The sequence below is a fragment of the Lacerta agilis genome, chromosome 13, assembly GCF_009819535.1.
Source record: "Lacerta agilis isolate rLacAgi1 chromosome 13, rLacAgi1.pri, whole genome shotgun sequence".
NCBI classification, from domain to species: domain Eukaryota; kingdom Metazoa; phylum Chordata; class Lepidosauria; order Squamata; family Lacertidae; genus Lacerta; species Lacerta agilis.
The window spans coordinates 10,721,244-10,744,351 of record NC_046324.1 but is presented as its reverse complement, the minus strand read 5'-3'; the positions used below and the strand labels follow the sequence as shown (position 1 = coordinate 10,744,351).

Genomic DNA, 23,108 nt, shown 5'->3' with positions numbered 1-23,108 from the left:
TTTAGTCTAAGTTGCTATTTTTTTAAAAAAAAGCACTGAATGAATAGTTTGATCCTGAAACAAATGGATGTTCTTTTGAAGCAGAGCTTGGGCTCTGAGCACTGGTTTCAATTTGCATCAATCTCACCCTGCAGTAAAACTGGCTATTTGAAGCTTAGCCATGCAATGCAAGATGCCAAGTTCTTGAAAGGTTTTATAATGGGCAAATAAGCCCAAAAGGAGAGGGGGGGGACACAAGAATGTGAGAAACAGTCCCTATAAAGGTCCAACCCCCAACCAAGGCTGCAGATTACAGAGTGACTTGCAACATTTATAAAAAAGAATAATCTGCAGGGCAAATATTACTGGATATAAGGCATAGCACTATTGACTTCAATAAAACCAGGCTATTTAAACCAGCTGAGCTGAAGTCTAAATTGATTTGATTTGCTTATCATTGTTGAAATATGATGCCAAAGGACTTTATTCAGAGAGGTGGCAGGCTGGTTTTTTCCACCTCCTGAAGCTCTGACGGTCCTTACGAATTCTTGTGGCAGATGTTCAGCATCCTCTTAAGCCAATGGTAGTGCTTCAAACTGCACAATTAAACTATCAGCTGCATCAAGCTATACACTATTGATTTCCAAGGGAAACCTGCAAATTCAATTTGAAATGGATGTTCCAGTCTCCCTAATTTGTTCTTCAGAAGTCCCTGCGTGAAACAATTTGCAGACCTGAAGGGAGATGGATAATTCAGCTCCTACTCTCCTTTTCTTTCCCAGATCACAGAAAGCCAGGCCTACACGCTGGAGGATGAGGTGGCTGAAGTCTTGCAGCAGCTCATTGCCAATGAAGCAAACGATCGCGAAAAGGCATCTGAAGATCTTGGTGACATTCCAACCAGAGCAGAGAGTAATCCCAATGAAAAACAGGAGGAAAACATGGTAATGCCTATCAGGTTCATCCCACTTCCTGGAAAGCACAAATAGGCCCACTCACTGCTCTTTACTTTGAGGAAAATGTGACTTCTAGACCAGGCTTCCTCAAACTCGGCCCTCCAGATGTTTTAAGACTAGAATTCCCATCATCCCTGACCACTGGTCCTACTAGTTAGGGATCATGGGAGTTGTAGGCCAAAAAAATCCAGAGGGCCGAGTTTGAGGAAGCCTGTTCTATACTGAGCAACTTAAATAGGTGCTATTACCATTAAGACAGCCATTGGCAATATATAGATCTGTAGGAATCTAAAAACCTTCCAGTTTTGTCCCTCTAGTCCAGCCTTCTGCTTAATACAGTGGCCAGCCAGGTGCCTCTGAGCACTCGCAAGTTGTGCCTGAAAGTGAGGGTGGATCCCTGGAGTTTGTCCCCAGCCTTTGGAATTAAGAGGAATATTAGGAACCTGCTAAGGAGAAGGTTCTCCTGACAGCCAGGTGTGCTTTCCTTCTTACTTGCAACCAGTCCAGAGGGTGGTCCTGGCTGTCAGTTTCCTCCTCCTTAGTGGTGCCCTGATAAAACTCAGCAGGAAGGAGGGAGGAAGGATGGGGACAAAATTAGAATGAGTTGGCTTTGCCTGTTCTTTGCTCTGGCTCCCCCTACTGTTGGCCTCCCTGCCTTCCACCCTATCAGTCCCAATGGGCACCAGCCACCACTGGGCACCCATATTTACACACTTCTGTTGTTAATGTCTTACAAGGAGGCTACGAAAAATACTGATCAAGACGACACATTGGATAACACGTGGACTTCCTCCAACATCTTGGAAAGAAGAAACGAACTGCCTCCTGAGGATAATTTTGAAGATCTCCAGTATTTCCCTAACTTTTATGAGCTACTGAAGAGCCTCAACACAGGTGAGTCTCATACAGGTTGAAATATTTTCTGACATTTGGTTTTCTGGAACACCAACTACCTATACGCTGATGTGAATGTGTGTGGGGGGGGGGGTTAATAAAAAAGGATGGTAGAGACCCATCAGGGCAATAACATTTCCAAGGCTTGCAAAGCCGTGTAATGAGGTGAAACAAGTCCCCTGATTCAGGCAGCACATGGGGCAGAGGGGAAGCGATGAATGTGGGGACTCATGTCTGAATGGTGCGGCAAGACTTTTTAAGTGATGGCACCCTTACCCTGCATTAGGGCTGTGTTTCCAGCAGCAAAATGCCTTGCACTGGCTATAGATGGGGGAGAATTTCAATTCCATTTACATTTACAGCTGAACCTACCCAAAAGTATAGGACCTACTCAAAAGAACCTACCCAAAAGAATGGGACATGGGTGGCGCTGTGGGTTAAACCACAGAGCCTAGATCAGAAGGTCAGCGGTTCAAATCCCCACGACGGGGTGAGCTCCTGTTGCTCGGTCCCAGCTCCTGCCCACCTAGCAGTTTGAAAGGACTTCAAAGTGCAAGTAGATAAACAGGTACCACTCCAGCGGGAAGGTAAACAGTGTTTCCATGCGCTGCTCTGGTTCGCCAGAAGTGGCTTTGTTATGCTGGCCACCTGACCCAGAAGCTGTACACTGGCTCCCTCGGCCAATAACGCGAAATGAGCGCCGCAACCCCAGAGTCAGACATGACTGGACCTAATGGTCAGGGGTCGCTTTACCTTTACCATTATGCAAAAGAATACATGGATAAAAGCACACCCACCCTTTGAAATTCACAGTTCTCTGAATTTTGCAATGCAGTTCTCCAGCCAACTAATACGTTACCAAATTGCATGTGCCAGGATAAAATCTGCATTAAAATGCATGTATTCATGAAGATAACGCTCAAGGATGCTGTTTTTATTAGTGGAAATAGCTGTACAAAGTTTTGAATATTAGTGTTCTAGCACCATTGAATATCACTTCTAGGCTACCCCAGCTGTTCCAAACCTGGCAAACTGTCCATATGAGCCCATTGAGGGGACGGTGTGCAAGTGACATTGATGTTTGCCCTCCTGCACTCGCAGCCCTGCCCTCACAATCTCCGCAGCCGTTGATGTTCCAGCATATCATCGTTAAGATTATGCAACAGAATCAGCCACCTCTTCTTTATCCCTGGGCCAATGTGCCTCCAGCAGCCAACCTAGAAGAGCAGCACTTTCCCTGGCCCTGACGAACCTTTGCATAATTCAGCAGGGAGGTCATTGTCACCCGTACATCACCGCTCCTCCTTCCCATCTGCACAGCTCTCTTGCTTTTGTCCCGTCAGCCCGCATCAAGCCAGGATGCAGAAGAGGCTCCTGGAATTGCAATCGTGTGCAGAAATGGGAAGCGGTGCCTTTTCTCTCTCTCTTTGAAACAAGTGGCTGTGGCAGCTCTGAAGCTCTTCTAGCGAGGTCTCCTGCCAAGGCTGAGTGGTTTCCCCCACCTCTCGCTACTTGACGACAGGCTACTCAGCTCTGTATTAACGTGCCCTTCAGTCATATTGCACGCAGGTGTCTTCCTGTATAGCTGTCCCTGCCAGGGAAGGCAAATTTCATGCTGCTAATGCAAATGTATATGTCATAGGACTTTGTTCAGTCTGCATTTTTAATCAAGCTGGACTGATTTGCACTTCCTGGAATAATCACTGGGCCGGAAAGCAGCTACCCTTCAGTTTTTGCACTTCTCTAAATTTTGCAAAACAGTTATTGGCTAAAAGACAGAGAGAGATTGAGAGATAGAGAGATAGAGAGATAGAGAGATAGAGAGATAGAGATAGAGAGAGAGAGAGAGAGAGAGAGAGAGAGAATATGTATTAGAAGTCATAATTTTAAATGCTGGAATGCATACGACATGTTATTTTATGGGGAAACATGTACCAAAAAATGCACTTTTTAAAAGTAAATTAAAAGGATTACAGTAAGCTACAGAAATGGATGGAGCAGACTTATGAACTATGTGAAAAACTGACATAGACCAACAAAAGATTCATCCATCCCTTTTGTGTATGTATATTAGGGATGGATGATCAGTCTGTTGCACAGAGAGCAGCAGAGATATGGAAAGTCAGAGACAGCCTGTGTGGTATAGTGCTTAGAAGGCTGGAATAGGACCTGGGAGAGCAGGGTTCAAATCCCACTTGTTCACGAGGGTCTCCTTGGGCCGGTCACTGTCTCTCAGCCTTAACTGACCTGGCAGGGTTGTTATGGGGGTTAAAGAAGGAGGGGGAGAATGATGTACACCGCCTTGAGCTCCTCGGAGAAAGGAAGGAAGGAAGGAAGGAAGGAAGGAAGGAAGGAAGGAAGGAAGGAAGATTGTGAGAAGGAAAGAAGAAAGGTAAAAGAGGAAAGTGTGACTGCTATGTTACAGGTTTTATGACAAGCTACTGTTTGGCTCCCAGACCTCCTTTGTGATTCTAGTCCTTCTGGTCTATAAAGTGCAACCCTATGGCTTACTCCATTGTAAATGTGTGGGAGGTTGCAGTCTTACAGTGGCTGCAGAGTACATCTTAGAGGTTGCTGGAAGAGAAAGGAAAATAGGCATAAAAAGACAATTCCCTGGATGCTAATATCCCCATTTGGGGGCGAGTACCCTTTGGTGAGAGAACCCCAGCAGAGATTTGAAATCACAAAATATGCAGCAGAGTAAAGCCTGGAAATACAGGTTGTTAGACCTTTAAAATACGGCCTTCCAAGTTCCTTCCAAAGTTCCCCACTTCCCCTAGCACAGAAAAAGACAGTTTGGTAAGTTGAAAATGGTTTACTTACAAACCCTTCAAAGGTCAGATTCCTGTGCTTTTGCATACAACAATCAGGAAACACGGGTTAGTTCCAAAGTGGTGAAAGTTCCTAAATTGTTTGTATCAGAACACAAGGATGGATAGTAGAAAGAAGCCATGTGCTTGGAGTGTGGAACAGCAGCAGAGTTCACAAACACTATTATTATGTATTTTGTGTTTATTTCTTGTATTTTTATGCTGCGAACTGCCCTGAGATCTACGGATAAAGGGTGCAATAGAAATTTAGTAAATAATAAAACAATACTAATATGGCATTAACCCCTTCATGCATTCATTAGTCTTGAGCATCTTGGTTATATATGAGGCTTGTTAGCCTACAGAGATTACATTTGCCTGAGAGCAGGTTCCATTGAACTGACTGGGACTTGTGTACATTCAGGTGTAAGCCCCATTCTTTTGAATCGAACATACTCACAAGTGAGCATGTATATGACCACAACCTTAAAGACATACAGAGCTGGGACCTAGATATCTTGGAATACTCATCTTCTGCCGGTGGGTTGGGGTCTAAAGTGTGGTTGTATTCTGATCTAAAGTGGGCTGCAGCAACAGATTTAATACTGTTGTCTCCTGGAGAGGAAGACAGAGCAAAGGGAGACCAGAGGTAAAGGGGGATAGAGCTCCTTTGTAGAAGAGGGTATTCCTATTTCAGAAGGTGCATTTATTAAAATGCCATCTGCAAAGGGAAGCAACAAACTAAAGGCAGAGGAAGATCTCCTCCCTTAAACCATATTTACCCCAAGAGAAAAATGGTGAGATGGGTATGCATGACTAAAAAATTAAGAGGATTCCTTGTTGAAAGTTGAAGTTGGGGGGGGGGGAATCATGCCCTTACTTACCACAACCTGTGCACATGTTTACACGGCTGCTTTGCTCATCAACACAGAGAAAGAAGCCAAAGAAAAAGAAACTCTCATAACGATCATGAAGACTTTGATAGACTTTGTGAAGATGATGGTGAAATATGGGACAATCACACCAGAAGAAGGTGTTTCCTACCTAGGTAAGAACACATTCCTAACTCCTTGTAACAATGTTGCTCCCTTTGTGCCGGGAATACTGGTGATTATACTATCATTTGCTCATCATCAGGGCTGGTTCGTGTAAAATCATTGACCTTTTCATGGCAATTTGTTGTAAACAGTGTTGAGGTGCCGGGTTTCTCTGTTCTTGGTCATGGTGTGAAGCGATTTCAACCGGAATAAGACTGGACCTGAACAGATGTTGACCATAAGCTGCTATAAGGCTGTTCATTTCAGTGGCCTTTTACTTAGGGGTGGGGAGGTATTTGATTTTGTTTGCATCTTAATGAGAAACTCTCTTTTTTGCACTGTTCGTAGAGAGGCAGCGCTGCATGGCGGGGACAGGGTGGAATGAAATTCCTGCTGTCGCTGCATATACGGCAATGTTTCCACACGCTTCAGTGGGCTCATTGGATTGCAACCCTTTTGGCAGCTCAGAATGTTTGGGTGGGTAGAAACAGTGGCGAAGCTGCATGCTCTGGCACCAGGGGTGGAGAGCAGGCAGGGGCATGGCTGGCATGCATCCTGGAGGCGTGGCACACATCCCGGGGGTGTGACATGCATCCTGGGGGTGTAGCACGTCGCCCATGGGGGCGTGGCATGCGTCCCGGGGGTGTGGCATGCATCCTGGAAGCGTAGTGCGCTAGCCACGGAGGTGTGGCACCCGGCGCGGTGGGGGGTGTGCGGTGCACGCCCGGGGGTGGCCGTGATGGTACCCCCCCCAATGGTGCCAGGGGCAGTGTGCTCCCCCGCCCGCCCCCTTGTTCCTCCACCAGTGGGTAGAAAGCCACTTTGCAAGTACCCAGCAGATTCCAAACACTTGAACAGATACCCTGACACATGATGCATCAGGGAGAAACAGTAGCATGTTGTGCCGTTAGAAGGCTTCCTCCAAATGGTAAAAAATTGCAAGGGTTTAGACTGCAATCTCGTGGGAGTATATTTCCTTGAAATCAACAAGAGCCGATTCTGAGCAGACATGGATGGGATTCAGACTAAACCTCATCTTTTTGTGCCATTCCTGTTCCCTGCCTTTCTTCAGCTGCTTTGTCACCTCTTTGGCTACAGTAAGATCCAACCAATCAGGGATCACACAGCCAGCATCCTATGGCCAATCAATTTGGCCATCATGAATCCAAATCAGAGTGACGGCCATGTTTCGTGCTCTCACTTGAAGTACACAAACATCTGCCCCAGTCTTTCTTTCTTTCTTTTTTTTTTTATAAGATTTTATTATTTTCCAATAAGACAAAGAGAAAACAAAATACAACATCAACACAAAACATAATAAACAATAACCATGATCAACATAAAACAATAACAACAATAAAAACATGAAAAGAACATATACAAACCTTATCCACTATCTATCTTTATACATTTCTTGTTTCTAACTTCTCTGTTTGGGGACTTCCCCCGTTCCCTCCCCTGTCTTCAAAAAACAAATACTTCTTCAAGGTAGCTTTATATATTGTTCGATTAACATTTGCCCAAATTTTAATATGCTTAGCTTTTACTTAATCAAATATCTTTATGACTATGTAACTTATCTTGGCGACCTATCTTAACATATTTTGACACATACATCTTTCACATAACAAAAATTCCTCTTACCATTTATATCTAACACATATCTACCAAAGCCGATATTCTGACTAAATCTGCTCAAATATTCAGTTTAACTGATTTAACTAAATAGTCTTTAAATTTTTTCCACTCCTGTGACACCTTCCCCTCCCTCTGGTCCCGGACTCTGGCGGTCAGTTCTGCGAGTTCCATGTATTCCATCATCTTCATCTGCCATTCCTCCACCGTTGGTATCTCTTCACCTTTCCATGTTCTTGCCAATAGAATTCTAGCTGCTGTTGTGGCATACATGAAAAACACTCTATCCTGACTGGGTATCTCTTCATTGGTTATGCTCAGAAGAAATGCCTCTGGTTTCTTACAAAAGGTAACTTTCATTACCTTCTTGAGCTCATTATAAATCTTATCCCAGAAAACACTTACCGCTGGGCACAACCACCACATATGAAAAAAGGTACCTTTCGCATGTTTACATTTCCAACATACATCTGACATTTTGGTATTCATCTTAGCAATCTTAACTGGTGTCAAATACCATCTATAAACCATTTTCATTATGTTTTCTCTTAAACCATGACAAGCAGTAAATTTGATACCTTTCTGCCACAATCTTTCCCAGTCATCCATCATGATATTATGTCCTACATCTTTTGCCCAATCTATCATTGACGATTTAACCAATTCATCTTTTGTATGCCACTCTAGCAAAAGATTATACATTTTGGAAAGGTTTTTAAAGTTTGATTCTATCAGTTCTGTTTCCAGTTTTGATTTTTCTACTTGAAAACCAACTTTTTTGTCCATTTTAAATATTTCATAAACCTGGTGATAATGCAGCCAGTCGGGGACCTGACTTTTTACTTGATCGTAGCTTTTTAGCTTAAACGAGTCCCCTTCCTGCTGCAATATGTCCATATATCTTAGCCAGTTTGCAGACATATTCGGTCTCTTATATGCCTTGGCCTCCACTGGAGAGATCCATCTAGGAGTCTTTCTCTCAAGCAGGTCTTTGTATCTAGTCCAAACCTGATAAAGGGATTTTCTAACTATATGGGACTTAAAAGTTCTGTGGATTTTAACCTTGTCATACCAAAGGTATGCATGCCAACCAAACATGTTATCATGTCCCTCCAGTCTTTCACAGGCCTCCTAAACTATTGATGAAAGGGGAAGGTGTGCGTTTTGCAGGAGCAAAGTTTTCAGAATGCACACGCGCCATTTTGGCTCAGCCCAAGTTACTTTGAACTAGATGGCTGGTGGTGGAGGAATGTATGAACCAAGTCCATTGAGAAGTACGATGTTGGAATATGTGTGAGAGTTCTATCTGTTGCTTGACCTGCAGTATTCCATTCACGCATACAAGTCATTCCTAACTGTTAGAGTAGTCGGATGATTATCATGATTCCTTTTATAAATTGCATTCCACACAAGTTTCTCAAGGCAATGTACAAGAGAACGGTTAAAAACAACACAAATAACAGCAAAGAAAACAGAACAACAGCAGAAAATACAATATAATATAGACCAGACATCTCCAAACTAAGGCCCACGGGCCAAATGTGGCCTGCGCAAGCCAATTGGGCGGCCTCTGAAGACCCCCGCTGCCCGCTCTTACCGGTGCAGCGCAGTGCGGTTGCCCATCTCCAGGTCGGTGCGGCAACGGAAATAGCTTTCGGGTCTGTGGAGGCCCGTGCACACGCGCACAAGCTATTTCCGGTGCCACGCTGACCCGGAAGTGCACCGGAAAAGTTGAGTGTGTGCGCGTATGGGCACGCGCTCCCCCACCCTCCAGCCCACTGCGCAATTGGTGCTGAAGGAACCAGCCCGAGGCCGGGTAAGTTTGGGGACCCCTGATATAGACACAGATGGCAGAGAACATGTCACCCAGCTGGGAAAGCTTGTTGGAATTAAAACGTCTTGGCAGGAATGCTATTCTACAGAACAGGTGTATTTATGATGAAAGACCTACTCTGAGTGTGGAGTTGACTTCTAATATCTTGGGAACTTGCAAAAGAAGCTCTCTCTCCCAGCAACCAATTGGCAGCCAGTGCAAATCCCACAAGCGATGCTGGTGGTAGTTTGTCCCAACATGCAACCAGCTACAAGCCTCCAGACCAGCCTCAAGGGTAGCCCCACAAAGAGCGCATTGCAGTAATCAAACCCATGAGGTTACCAGCACATGGAGAAGTGTGGTCAGCTATCTCCATCCAGGAAGGGACATGGCTGCCTTAGCAACGGGAATTGGTAGAAGGCTCTCTTAGCACCAAGGACACAATGTGCCTCCAGGAGCCTCCCCAAACTGCGCATGATGAACATGCATGTATGAGCCAGCCCCAAGAAAAACCTAGCCACAGCTGTGGCTCCGCTCTGCTCTGCTAGTTTATGATGCTCAGGGCAGTGTTGTTTGCTCTCGAAGCAGTCAACTGTAGTGGAAGGAAAACACTCTCTCAAACGCTTCAAGTTGTTTCACCGCTGGGCTATTTTTAGCAGCGCAGTTGAAAAGTGACTCTATTTTTTACCTTCAAAATGCTGATCTGATATTCTTCTCAAGAGGCTTAAGAAACCATGAGAATATGAGCTTGGTATAGTGGGGGAGGAACAAAGTGCTTTGTTGCTAGAGCTGCTGTGATTTGTGAAAAGGTCTGATGTGTGCCTTTCCTTGGGAGCATGGACTGCTGCTGGGCAGAGAGCTGTTGCTGTGGGGGTGAAGCGAAGCCCCACACAATACCTAGAGAATAATGTTGAAGAAGCACTGGCTTGAAAAGTAAACCACAAAAAGTGGCTTATTTGTCAAAATCCATATCGGAGCAGGATTAACAGCCAGGGGAATCACTTGTATCAAATTCTGCATTTTTTGATACTGGAAAATACCACAGAGGATGATGCAACTCTGAGATCACTTCCCTTTTCTGCTATACTAAGGTGGAGGTTGGTTGAAGTAGGCCAGGAGTCCTGGAAAGTGAGAAATCTGCCGGGAAAGGCAATGACCTCAGTGCTGGGGATCACTTGGGATAAGCAGTGATGGAGGTCACTAGAGGTGGCAGCTGCTTATGGCTCCACCAAAGACTGGTCCATCTAGATCAGGATTAGCAAACACTGACTGAGAGCAGCTCTCCAGGGCTTCAGGAAGACGTCTCTCGTAGTCCTAACTGAAGATGCCAGGAATCAAACTTAGAACCTTCTTCATGCAAAGCAGATGTTCTACCACTAAGCAACAGTCCTTTCCTTATTTCTATTGTTTGTTTGTTTGTTTGTTTGTTTGTTTGTTTGTATACCGCCATTCTTCCATAAATCCCAGGGCAGTTCACAACATGAAAGGACAATATAAAAACCACAAAATACATAATAAAAATAAGAACAACTACAAACCAATAATCCCCCCCTCCCACAACACATTTAAAAGGGCATCAGATGTCAATAAGCCAAGGACCTGGTGAAGAATGTTTTGGATGTATAATGAAGGTCATTCACGATACATTCCAGCCATTCACATGAGGCCAATAAACAGTAGGCAAGGCTGTCGTCATCAAGCCACGTTCCAGTCATGGGCTGTAAGTCTGTTGGTTAGATCTGGGTATTTCCAAAGCAAACTAGATTCTGGGGGATTAGAATTATTGGGGGCACTAGAGGTTGACAGGATGCCCCGTTTGGTTAAGGGTCAACCTGCTGAGAATCAGTACCTTCATCTTGGTTCTCTCTAGACAGACAGACAGACAGACAGACAGACAGACAGACAGACATGTCAGAGACAATGCAATCAAGCTCTTCTCTTTCAGGGGCAACTTTGTAATCAGCATGGATCTTTGCTGCTGCCTCCTACAAGGGGTTCAGAGTATCACCCATCACTTTTTATTGACTAGGGACAAGGGCAAATCAACATAGGCGCCACCACTTTTACCTCTTGTGAGATTATATGTAAGGAATCTGCTGTAAACAACAACCAAAGCCCAGCAGCAGCAGCAACAACAACCAGCAACATCTATGAAGTTAAACAAGACTATCTAGTTTTAGAACAGGCGCATTAAAACACCCCCCTCTCCACTTTTAGGCTGAAGCTATGAACCTGAATTATGCATTAAAGGCAATAAATCATTTAGTAGACCGTATCACATGCTTCTCGAGCTCCTTGCTTGACAATCTGCAGAGACAGTTACGTTTAAAAGCACATCTCGGTAGCAGCTGGTCTGGGATTTGAAGGCCCAGCATTATGTCATCCTTGCAAGATCTCTCTCCAGGGAGAACAGTCTTGAAGCATCATTCAGTGGATGAATTAGGTCTCACTATGAGCTGTGCAGGACTTAGCCTGCAAATCCAAGGCTCACCGAAAGGATACTGAGGCTATATAGTATGCAGTTGTATTCTTCTGAATCTGAAACCTATGCTGACCTTTTAGTCCCGGAATCACATTCTGTCCCCCTGAGCCATGTTCTCTTAAGTGCTAGCATCCATGTGCAAAAGCAGGCACATCCGCCTTGTGCGCGCGCAAATTTATAAGGTGTCAGGACTGCCCATCACAGTCTGTGCTGTTTCTCTGTTGCCCAATCTGTCAGTAGCCTTCCAGGTGGGAATCCAGTTTCATTCAATGGGTGTCTACTAACTTATTTAGTGACAAGGAGAAAGTCAAGCCAAGCATGTTCTGGGGTTGCTGGTATTTATTTTAAGAATACCAGTGCAGGCAGCAAACTAGGTGTGGATAAAAACAGGGGCGTGGGTTAAGGCCACGTGCTATGTATTGGGAAATCTCCACAATCCAGATCAGAACCTGTGTTCTGGGTATGTTGTGCACTGTGGGCCACGGTCTCTCAGTTTCAGCCCCCCAACTGACCCCCCTCACACAGCAGTTGTAGGGATGCTGCATTTGTGAAATGCTTTGGGCGTGTGTAGGGAAGGCTTGTATATTGAGGATAATTTTACTATGATGTTTATTATTAAGCTTCCCCACAGCAATGACTGGCAATGGCACTGCATGCTGCGCACCCTGTTTGCTTCTGCAGCAGAAGACGATTCTGAGGATGGAGCATTTACCATCCATGGTAGATCACTCCCAGGCCCTATACCCAATGGCTCCTGTTTTGAGCCTTGGAAACACTTCATTGTTGGGGTGGGGAACTGTTTTCAGCTTGAAGCCACATTCCCTTATAGGAGATATGATAGCCATCTTCAAGTATCTAAAGGGAGGATGGAGCAAGCTTATTTTCTCCTGCTCCGGAAGGTAGGGCTCAAAGCAATGGCTTCAAATTACAAGAATGGAGATTCCGACTAAACTTCAGGAAGAACTTTCCGACAGTAAGAGCTGTTCGACAGTGGGAAAACTGGTGGGAAGTACCATTAAAGATTAAAATAACCAAGCATGTAGAAGAACAAGCCTTGCTGAAGCAGAGCCAGCATGGCTTCTGCAAGGGCAAGTCCCGTCTCGTGAACCTTTCAGAGTCTGTTGAGAGTGTCAACAGCATAAAGAGTGAGGTGATCTGGTTGACATAATGTACCGTGGTGTTTTCTACGAGGAAAGGGTGCGGCATTTGAGACTTCTTAGTGTAGAGAAAAAGCAGGTCCTCAAGAAGCGTGCAGGCCAGTGGAAGCCAGCCACCTCTTACGAGAAGATCACCAGCAACAAAAACGCCCGTGCCACTCTTAGCAGCCTCCGCTACATCATCCGCAAGAACAACTACCGCAAAGACCTACGCATGGCTGCTCTGTGTCGTGCCAGTGCAATTCTGCGCAGCCAGAAGCCGGTGGTGGTGAAGAAGAAACGATCTCGGGCTACAAAGGCTACATAAAACAGTTGTCAGATTATCCAATAAAGGATTAGAACCAGAAAAAAATAAGTGGAACGGTCTCCCTCTAGAGGTAGTAACCCTCTAGAAGGATTTTAAGCAGAGGTCATGGATGCTTTAACCGAGTTTCCTGCACTGCAGGGGGTTGGACTAGAGGACCCTTGGGGTCCCTTCCAACTCTACAGTTCTATGACTCTATCATGTCTCCAATCTACATCTCAACTCCCCCCCACTTCACTGAGCCACAGGCTGTCACACTGCCTTAGTCACCAGAATCACACCTTCCTCCTTCGCCCATGACTCAGCAATCCCATTCCCTGGCCATCTTGCAACTGAGAAGAGAGTTGTTTTGAGTAGTTGTGGACGTGTCCAGATGTCACCGTATGCCTCTCCTCCCCCCATGTTTTCCTCTACTTTGCCAAGATGGGCAAGCCCCACCTTCTGCAGAGGAGTCAAGGATGTCTAGCATATGGAGAGGCATTGAGCTGTTCTCTCCAAACAGCTAAATCGTGAATTTATGTGAGGAAGAATTTCTGTATTCGCTGACGTTATCACTGAAAAGATCAGTGGTTGTAAGCGATTACCAGCTGTCACATGTGCTTCCAGCTAAGGATCTGGCGGATTCTCTTTTGTTTGCATTGGAAAGCAAACTTAGCAAATCCACATTTTCTGAAACCAGACATAAACTGAAATATAGCCATAATTTGAAATTCTCAGAGTCCTCTGAATTTTGCAGTGCATTGTCCCAAAATGTGTTTACTGGGGTAAAGTGTGCATATAAATACATATGCAGTCGTATGGGAGTCAAACATTTCAACTCCCAAATGATCAAAAACCAGAAGTGAGTGTTCCAGTTTTCAAACGTTCTTTTGGAAGCCGAACGTCCAATTGGTTGCAGGAGCTTCCTACAGCCAATCAGAAGCCGCCTTTTGAAAGCCAAACGTTTCGGAAGTCAAACGGACTTCTGGAACGGATTCTGTTCGACTTCCAAGGTATTACCAAAAAGGGGAAATTGCTTTGCAAAAAGTGTGTAACTTAAGGGAAATTGCATATAAATAGGTTATTATTTATTTATGTAGGTGAGGCCATTACAAAGCAATGTACATAAAAACAAAGTAAAATACATTATACTGTTGGGGAGGAATATTAAAACTATTTTTGGCATTCTGCCCCCCAAAATATATTTGCTCCACTGAAGAATATAACTTAGCATTCCCACAAACATTTCTCCTTAAAATTGCTGCTCTAAACACAATACAGTATACTGTATAAGCCAATCCCGTATAGACTATGCTATGATGATAATGATGATGATCTTTGTCACAAATATTTAAATATTTGTGTTCTAGTGCAAAGGCATTTCCATAGGAGGAGTGGGTGGGAAATGCCAGGTTTTTTTCTCCAAAGAATGACTGAATGCCACAGACGCTTTGATGCATATTGCTTCCAAGATATACTGACAAGTGAACAAGTGTGTGCTGACAAAGTGCCTCTCAGGCATATGTTGATTTTGCAAAGAATATCTGCCTTTTTGGGAAATGCAAGGAGAGCTCTGGCAATGTATGGAGAGGAGCGGTGGCAGTGTAAAGCAAAATATGTGCTTTGCAGCTCACTGTTTGGACAAATGACTTAATGAAAAATGACTTACCTGAAAGTCCTCCCCTTCCCCTATGGACCCTGTCAGATGTTAAGATCAGCAAGGAGGCCCTCTTGTCAGTTCCACCACCCTCAGACATTTGGGGTGTGTGACCCAGAAGAAGGAATTTTCTGGCAACCCCTACGTTGTGGTCTTCGCTTCCCACAGAGATGTGTCTGGCACCTTGGTTGTCTTCTTCTTTGGCGATCCCTCAAAGCCGAGTAAGATTGTCTTCCATGAACACAGTTTTAAAAGTGAGTCTGTAAGTAACTGTGGAGGCCAATTCTGGATCCACACGTCCTTCCACAGTGGTCCAAGCGGTAGCGGAAAAGGCCAGCACACTTTGATGAGTATGTTTGTTCCTTTTGTTAGGAAGTTGGGGGGAGGAGTGTTATGTATTGGGTTTAACACATGTTATGATTCTAACCAATCGTAGAAGCGTAGGTGGATGAAAGTTCTAATGGCAAGCTCTGTCAACTGTCAACTGCCAACTGGCAGTTCTTGTTGGGGCTTTCAGAGTGTGTTCTTGTTTTAATATGGGAGTGAGCTGTTGAATAAATGAAGTTACATTGGGCTTCTGACTTTTCCTGGATATTTAATATTGGGGTGTGTGACCCAGAAGAAGGTTTCCGGGCGGGACTTGATCATGGTATGGATTTGCCAAGCGTGGATTAGCACGTTTCTCCCTTTTGTCCTGAGTTTGAGCATCTTCAAAGACCATGACACCTTTGGTAAAGGCTGTTCTCCAATTGGAGCACTCGCAGGCCAGTGTTTCCCAGTTGTCGGTGTTTATACTACATTTTTTTAGATTTGCCTTGAGAGAGTCTTTGAACCTCTTTTGTTGACCACCAGCATTACGCTTTCCATTTTTATAAGTTCGGAATAGAGTAGTTGCTTTGGGAGACGATAATCAGGCCTCCGCACAACATGACCAGTCCAACGAAGTTGATGTTGAAGAATCATTGCTTCGACACTGGTGATATTTGCTTCTTCCAGTACACTGGCGTTAGTTTGCCTGTCTTCCCAAGTGATGTGTAACAATTTTCAGACTTCCCTTCCCACAGAGGTGTGTTTGGCAGCTTCATTGTACAGTTTTCCCTTTACACCAAGGATATACCTCTTCACCCTGGTCTTTGACACTTGAGATACATATATTTTAGGACCTACTGTAGTGGTGATTGTAAACTATTTTCAATGCTGTATTTTGTATTGCTGTACCCTGTCCTCAGATCGTCTGGAGAAAGGCAGGTAATAAATATAACAACAACAACAACAACAATTTAATTAATAACTCATTATGTCAGATGATGGCAGGTGGGTGCATCTCATCCCTTGTCAAAGTTGGCCCATCCCTTGTCAAAGTTGGCCCATGGGGTGCAGGATAAAGATCTGACCCACAGGGTCAAAAATGTTCCTTACCCCGATTAATTTTCTCATATCAATGACTTCCATTCTTCTCTTTCCATGGTTCATTTTGCACATCATAAATCCCTGCATATTTTACAAAAATGAAACCATTCAGTATTCCATTATTGTATCCATCAAAACTTATTGGCACTGTTGAATTTATCTTAATGCTGCCAACATTTTCAGATGTACATAATTCCTCCCTAATATATTCAATAAATATTTCCCAATCTGCTTTATATGTATGTTCCTCTTGTTCTCTTATTCTATATGTTAAGTCTGCAAGATGTGCATATTCTGTCAGTTTAAGTTGGCATTCTTCTTTCGTTGGGACCTCACTCGTTTTCCATTTTGGGGCTGACAAAACACAGGATTCACCGGAGGTCACTGGAAATCTGCAGAGCTGTCTTCAAGACAGACCAGGCTGTTTCGTTTTAAGTTGCAAGCTTTTTACAAAGCAGTTCAGCTGCGGCAACCTTTTCCTTTCATTAACCCTATTAGAAATAGGTGGCCAGATGGGTGAAAGGTTGTCGCCTTGATGAGCTCAGCTCCTTCCTCTGTTTTTTTTAAGGGTTGCCAAGGCAACCGGCCTAGCAATGACATCAGATCTCATTAAAGGCCCAAGTAGGACACCGAGTTGCTAAGCTACTGGCCTTGCTTATGACATTTCTCAGAATGACTCACCCCATTAGGATAACTCAAAGCAAATATTGTGCACACATATTCAGACCACAGCTGGTGGGCACTTAGACTCTCGACTGGAAACAGGGCTGGCTGGCGTTACTTCTCTTTCTGTTCTCATTTGTTTGAGGTAGCAAGTCCTGCTTGACATCATTTAGCGCTTGAGAATTTTGTTCTGTATTTTGTTTGTGGGGAAACAGTTCTAGGGAAGTGACGCTGTGATCCTACCAGAGACAAAGCGTAAATGGTCTGAACAGAAATTGCTTCTCAGCAGACAAGGTTGGGGTTGCACTGTAGTGAGAGAGAATGTGGTAGCACCCTGCAAAAACTATTATTTTATGGCCTTACAGAAGCTTCTTAGGTTTCTAGTCCTTGTGGATACAGATTTTGAAAATGTGATAATAAGGGGTCGTGTAATTCAAGCTTCCCTCCATTTCTCTGTTTTACAACCTTCAGTTCAGTTCTCCACCTATCCACATCAGTTTGCAGTTGTTATTATTATTTATTTATTTATTTATTTATTTATTTATTAAAAAACTCATCGTGAAAATCAATCAGTGTAAATGTCCCCTGGTATCTATACATTTTTGTTTGCAATTCTGCCTAATATTCACAGCTTTGCGAATCAATTTTCCCAAATATAATACATATTCTATGTTATTTACAGTAACACATCCATGTATATCCACATTTTACCTTCGTATATGCACTCTATTACACATAACGTGCCTGGAGAACTGATTGCCAAATTTGCAGAACTGCAGATTTCAAAGGCTGGCTGTATTTCGGTTCATGTATTGTTTCAGAAAGTGCAGAGTAGGTAGGTTTCTAACCTGATATATATATATATATATATATATATATATATATATATATATATATATATATATATATATATATATATATATATATATATATATTCCTGTAAACTAACTCATTTTTTCCCCACAATTGAAGGCAACATTTTTAGAATAAGAATATTGTTAGTATGTCTGAAGGCCATAGTTTGCTGTCCCTCATATCATGAACAACTGCCTGTTGTGCTAATTGTGCACAGGTACAAGATGCACATGGATGCGGGTGGCGCTGTGGGTTAAACCACAGAGCCTAGGGCTTGCAGATCAGAAGGTTGGCAGTTCGAATCGCCGCAACGGGGTGAGCTCCCGTTGTTCGGTCCCTGCTCCTGCCAACCTAGCAGTTCGAAAGCAAGTCAAAGTGCAAGTAGATAAATAGGTACTGCTCCGGCGGGAAGGTAAACAGTGTTACCGTGTACTGCTCTGGTTCGCCAGAAGTGGCTTATTCATGTTGGCCACATGACCCGGAAGTTCTACGCCGGCTCCCTTGGCCAGTAACATGAGATGAGCGCCGCAACCCCAGAGTCGGACACGACTGGACCTAATGGTCAGGGGTGCACATACACTGTGCCTCATTGGCAGGGTGACGTACAAAGGGAGGACAATAGTTAGTGAGTGCAGAAGATGCTATAATAGAACAAGGCTGAGGAATTTTTTGCCTCAGTGGGCCAAATCCTCATCGGGATTGACCTTGCAGGGCAAATTTGACAGGTGAACGGGGCCACGCACCCTGGACCGGTGCTAGGGTTTCTTGCGCCCTAGGCAGACCACCTTCTGGTGCCCCCCACCGCCTGCCCCCCGCCAAAGCCTGCTTTAGCAGGAGGTAGGGGTGGTGGAGAGGCAAGCAGCAGTTTCTCCGCTGTAGCGGAGAAGCTGCTGCTAGCCCGTCCCACCCCCCTGCCCAAGCCTGGCCAGCGCCCCCTCCATTTTGGCGCCCTAGGCAATTGCCTAGTTCGCCTTAATGGACACGCAGGCCCTGCACGCACCTGTCAATTACTTGACATTGCAACGACATCAGGTGATTTGATGCTTTGAAACACCTCCAGGCAGCAAGGCACTGCTAAAATGGTGGGGTGGGATCTTTGTTTTAGCAGAGGGTTTGACGCAAATCTGTTTATGATCAGGAAAGGGGTTGTGTTGAATCCTGCTGAACTGAGCATGTTTTAACCCCTCTCTCATCTTGGAAGAAATTCAAAGATTATTTGAAACGACATGAAAAGATAGACATTTGAAATTGAAATCAGAAGGACATTTAAGGCTTCAGTATTGTCAGAAGTTAGTTTAAAATAGGATATAAGAAGTAGTTAGAATTATGTTATGTGGATTTTATTAGGAATATAATAGAGTTATACATGGATTAAGGATTATATTGTTAAAAGTAGGTGAGAAAGAAGATTTTACAATGTTACAAAGTTACTAAAGAAAATTAGAAATGAACGCAGAAGAGAGGATGTGAGGAGGTCCCAATATAATGTGATGGATATGAAAAAGGCAGTTAGATTTCTGTGTTTTTGTTTTTGCATTTTTGTAGTTTTGTGTTTGTTGTTGTTTTATTGTATTTTGTATTGTTTGTTTTACCCTCTCTCATCAACTGATTAGCAGCGGGTTAAATCCTGGCGAGTTGGCTGCACATGTCAGCTCTTCGCAGGAAACTGGGGTGTGCAGTCAGCACAGAATTGAACACAAACTTGTCCATCAGCTGACATCACCCACTCTTTGAAATGATGTCACTTGATTGACAGGTGGGTGTGGTTTTGGAAAAATTGCCTCATAGGCCTCTGAACGGCCCAGAGTCTGAAGGTTCCCCACAGTCATAGAAGTCCCCATTCCCCATGCACCCCTTCTGAAATCGTTTTCATTTCTCCTCTGGCTGTAGGCATAACTGCAGGCCATTGCTGCTGCTACATTTTCCCTCTTCCTCAGTTAAAACAGATGAATATTAAACTGGCCTTTTGTCGAATGCAGCAGGAATTTCTATGAATAGATTTCATTTTTGGTTCTTGGTATTTTATAAGCAGCATTATTCTTTTTATTTTTTATTTTATTTTCAAACATGCAAATAAATACATAGTTAACAAATGCATACATTGATAACTTCTCTAAAAGTCAAATAATATAAAAGTTAGAAACCATACATCTCAACGTCTTTGAAGAGAAAGATAAAGGGGGGGGGAGCAAATAAAAAATAAAGACAAGGCAAAAACAATAACAAAAACAAAATAATTCAATAGTAGCATTTTTTGTATGTAATACCTTTCCATATGGATTGAATCTCCTTATGTATTTTAATTGTGTTGGACTTCCATCTATCTCGTAATGGTTCTCTATTTTCATCCTATGTGCTCAACAGCTTTTTAAACATCTGAAAACCTGTATTTTCCTCAATGCAAGGGAATAATTCATTACTTTGCAAACCCATCAAATCAATCCTCATATATGCCTGTTCTACTGCACAGGAGTGAATATCTTCTGCTTCTACTTTTTAGAAAACCTGGATGCAATGATAGCTCTACAGACAAGAAAGAAACTCGAAAAGCCCAGCACCAAAAACAAGCTGCCATCAGGTATTCATTTATTCTGATATTGCATCGCTTTTATAGCTTTGTTCCCAGTAGATACAATCAACTTCTTATTGCACAGCTGTCCAATCGATTTAAATAATAAAAGCCTTCTGTCGTGAAAAATCTCATATTCCCTGGTGTAATTTTATTCCCATAGTTTTCCGTTTTCCAATTGCATTAGTCTGGTTTCTTTGGGTTGATTTTCTACCTGAGAGCTATCGCTCCCCAAAGTGCATAGCTGAGTAACAGGACACATGATCTGCTTGCAGAAGGTTCAGTGGCAAATCCCCAAGCAAGACACATCCACACACCATAAATTTAAAGCAGTTTTATGCCACTTTTAACAGCCATGTCTCCCCACCGAAGAATCCTAGGAACTGTAGTTTGAGCAGGGTGCTGAGAAGTGTTAGGAAACCCCACTCCACAGTTGTATGATTCCCAGCACCCTTGACAACTACAGTTCCCAGGATTATTTATGGGGGGAGTCGTGCCTATTTAAGAGGTATAAGAGCTCATTTCTCTGAAAGGCCCCACTTTCCCATAGCTCACAATCCACAGAGTTAGCCTAACAGAGCGGGCAAGATGAACAGTACATGTGTTCTGAGCAAGATGAACAGTACATGTATTTGAGAGCAGTACATGTGAAAAGGTTCTAGGAGTCTTGGTACACCATAAACTTGACATGAGTCAACAGTGTGATGCAGCAGCTAAAAAAGCCAATGCAATCCTGGGCTGTATCAATAGGAGTATAGCATCTAGATCAAGGGAAGTAATAGTACCACTGTATTCCACTCTGGTCAGACCTCACCTCGAATACTGTGTCCAGTTCTGGGCACCACAGTTCAAGAAGGATACTGACAGGCTGGAAGGTGTCCAGAGGAGGGCAACCAAAATGGTCAAAGGCCTGGAAACGATGCCTTATGAGGAACGGCTTAGGGAGCTGGGTATGTTTAGCCTGGAGAAGAGAAGGTTAAGGGGTGGTATGATAGCCATGTTCAAATATATAAAAGGATGTCATATAGAGGAGGGTGAAAGGTTGTTTTCTGCTGCTCCAGAGAAGCAGACACGGAGCAATGGATTCAAACTACAAGAAAGAAGATTCCACCTAAACATTAGGAAGAACTTCCTGACAGTGAGAGCTGTTCGGCAGTGGAATTTGCTGCCAAGGAGTGTGGTGGAGTCTCCTTCTTTGGAGGTCTTTAAGCAGAGGCTTGGCAGCCATCTGTCAGGAATGCTTTGGTGGTGTTTCCTGCTTGGCAGGGGGTTGGACTGGATGGCCCTTGTGGTCTCTTCCAACTCTATGATTCTATGAACAGGTCTGCTGATCATCCTCTTTGTTCCTGCCAATACCCACTTGCTTAGTTGAAGATCCAGCTGTAGTCAGCAAGACTGGAGCGGGAGGGCCCGGATACTCCAGGAGTTGGCAGCGGGTCTTCGGCTGGGGCATGGCCTCTGGCAGGGTCCATTGGTGCCAGCCCGTTACACCTGCCCCAAGGAAGTCCCAGGTTCAATCTCCAGTGAGCAGGATCTCTGGTGGAATTGCTGGCTAAGCATCAGTCTGAGATGGTGGAAAGCTACTGTCTCTCCAGAGTGTGGCCAGTGTTATTCTACCTGCCTTATAGTGGCTATAAACATTTTACTAGGGTAGAGAGATTGGTGCCATCGGAAGACACAGGTTTGCATCAAATTTGCACATGCAAATCTATAGGTAGAAGCAGGGGCGGAGGAAGAGAGGGGGTGGGAGGACACCGCCCCCGGCAGCACGATCTCGGTGGGGTTCCATCACGGCTGCCCCCCCCCCAAGCTGGGCATCCCACCTCCAGAACATGCACCACGCCCCTGCGGGCGACACACCCCGCCATCGCCTGCTCTCCACCCCTGGTGCCGGAGCATGAAGCTCCACCACTGGGTAGAGGTGCACATTTAGACATAATTTCTGCAAATTTATAGGTAAAGACACACATTTAGACATAATTTATGTAGTTCAAATAGAAACACAATCTGCTTCGCCAAAGTGAGGGAGGCCAACCAGGTGGCTGGCATGCCTACTAAGACTGGGGGCTACTCAGTGTTGATGGGCAATTTCAGCCCCCACTCTCCGTTCTGAGGTTTCTTTATCTTTAAACCAGACATGGATGAAAAAGCCCTTTAAAGAGAGGAGTGTCTTCTGTAAAGGAGGGCTGTGGAAACAAGCTAAAAGTTAAAGCACCTTTAAAATGCAATGACTTCCCCCGAAGAATCTGGGAACTCTAGCCATGTGCTTTGAATACGTCCTAAATGCATGGTGTGTACACAGACAGCCCTAATGTACTCCTTGCGGAAAGAAGTCAGCCAAACGGCACTTCCAATTTCACTCGGTGCATAAGGGTGAGCTGGTGTGCTTTCAGGAAATGATGTGGTTAGGATGATACAGGGAAACCTTCTGCTTTCAACCCCCCCCCCCCCCCCAGACAAGAGCACTGAAGAGGCTGACAGCACAAAAGCCGCAGCAGCTAAGATGGAAAAAGAATACGAAACGCTGAAGGATTCGACAAAAGCCGAAGAACAAAACACAGGAAACGACGAGGAGCCCAAAGGTAAGGAGAGGTTCCTGTCCTTGCTGCTGTCATTGTCAGATCCAGCCCCCAGGTTTTTTTCCGGCATGCGTCTTCAAAGCCTTATGTAATGAAATTATTGTTGTGGCTGGTTGGTTGCCAAAGACCATACGTAGAAAGAACCTTGCATCTTTGTCTCTTAACAGTGGCCGGCGAGATGGCTCTGGGAAGCCTAGAAGCAGAGCCTCAAGGCACATCCCTACCAGTATAGAATCATAAAAGAGTATAATTGTAGAATTGGAAGGGACCCCCAAGGGCCATCTAGTCTAACCCCCTGCAATGCAGGAGTCACAGCTAAAGAATCCCTG

The 23,108-nt window shown here is 44.3% G+C and overlaps 1 protein-coding gene across 1 annotated transcript in view; it reads left to right on the top strand.

Annotated features, from left to right (window-relative positions):
• SCG3 (secretogranin III) overlaps window positions 1-23,108 on the top strand; it is a 47,192-nt gene that overhangs the window by 8,206 nt on the left and 15,878 nt on the right. Inside the window, exons 6-10 of the mRNA XM_033167172.1 lie at window positions 762-923; window positions 1,676-1,829; window positions 5,571-5,687; window positions 20,132-20,209; window positions 22,657-22,782. Of these exons, the coding sequence (XP_033023063.1) occupies window positions 762-923; window positions 1,676-1,829; window positions 5,571-5,687; window positions 20,132-20,209; window positions 22,657-22,782 (637 nt within the window). The remainder of the gene's footprint in view (window positions 1-761; window positions 924-1,675; window positions 1,830-5,570; window positions 5,688-20,131; window positions 20,210-22,656; window positions 22,783-23,108) is intronic.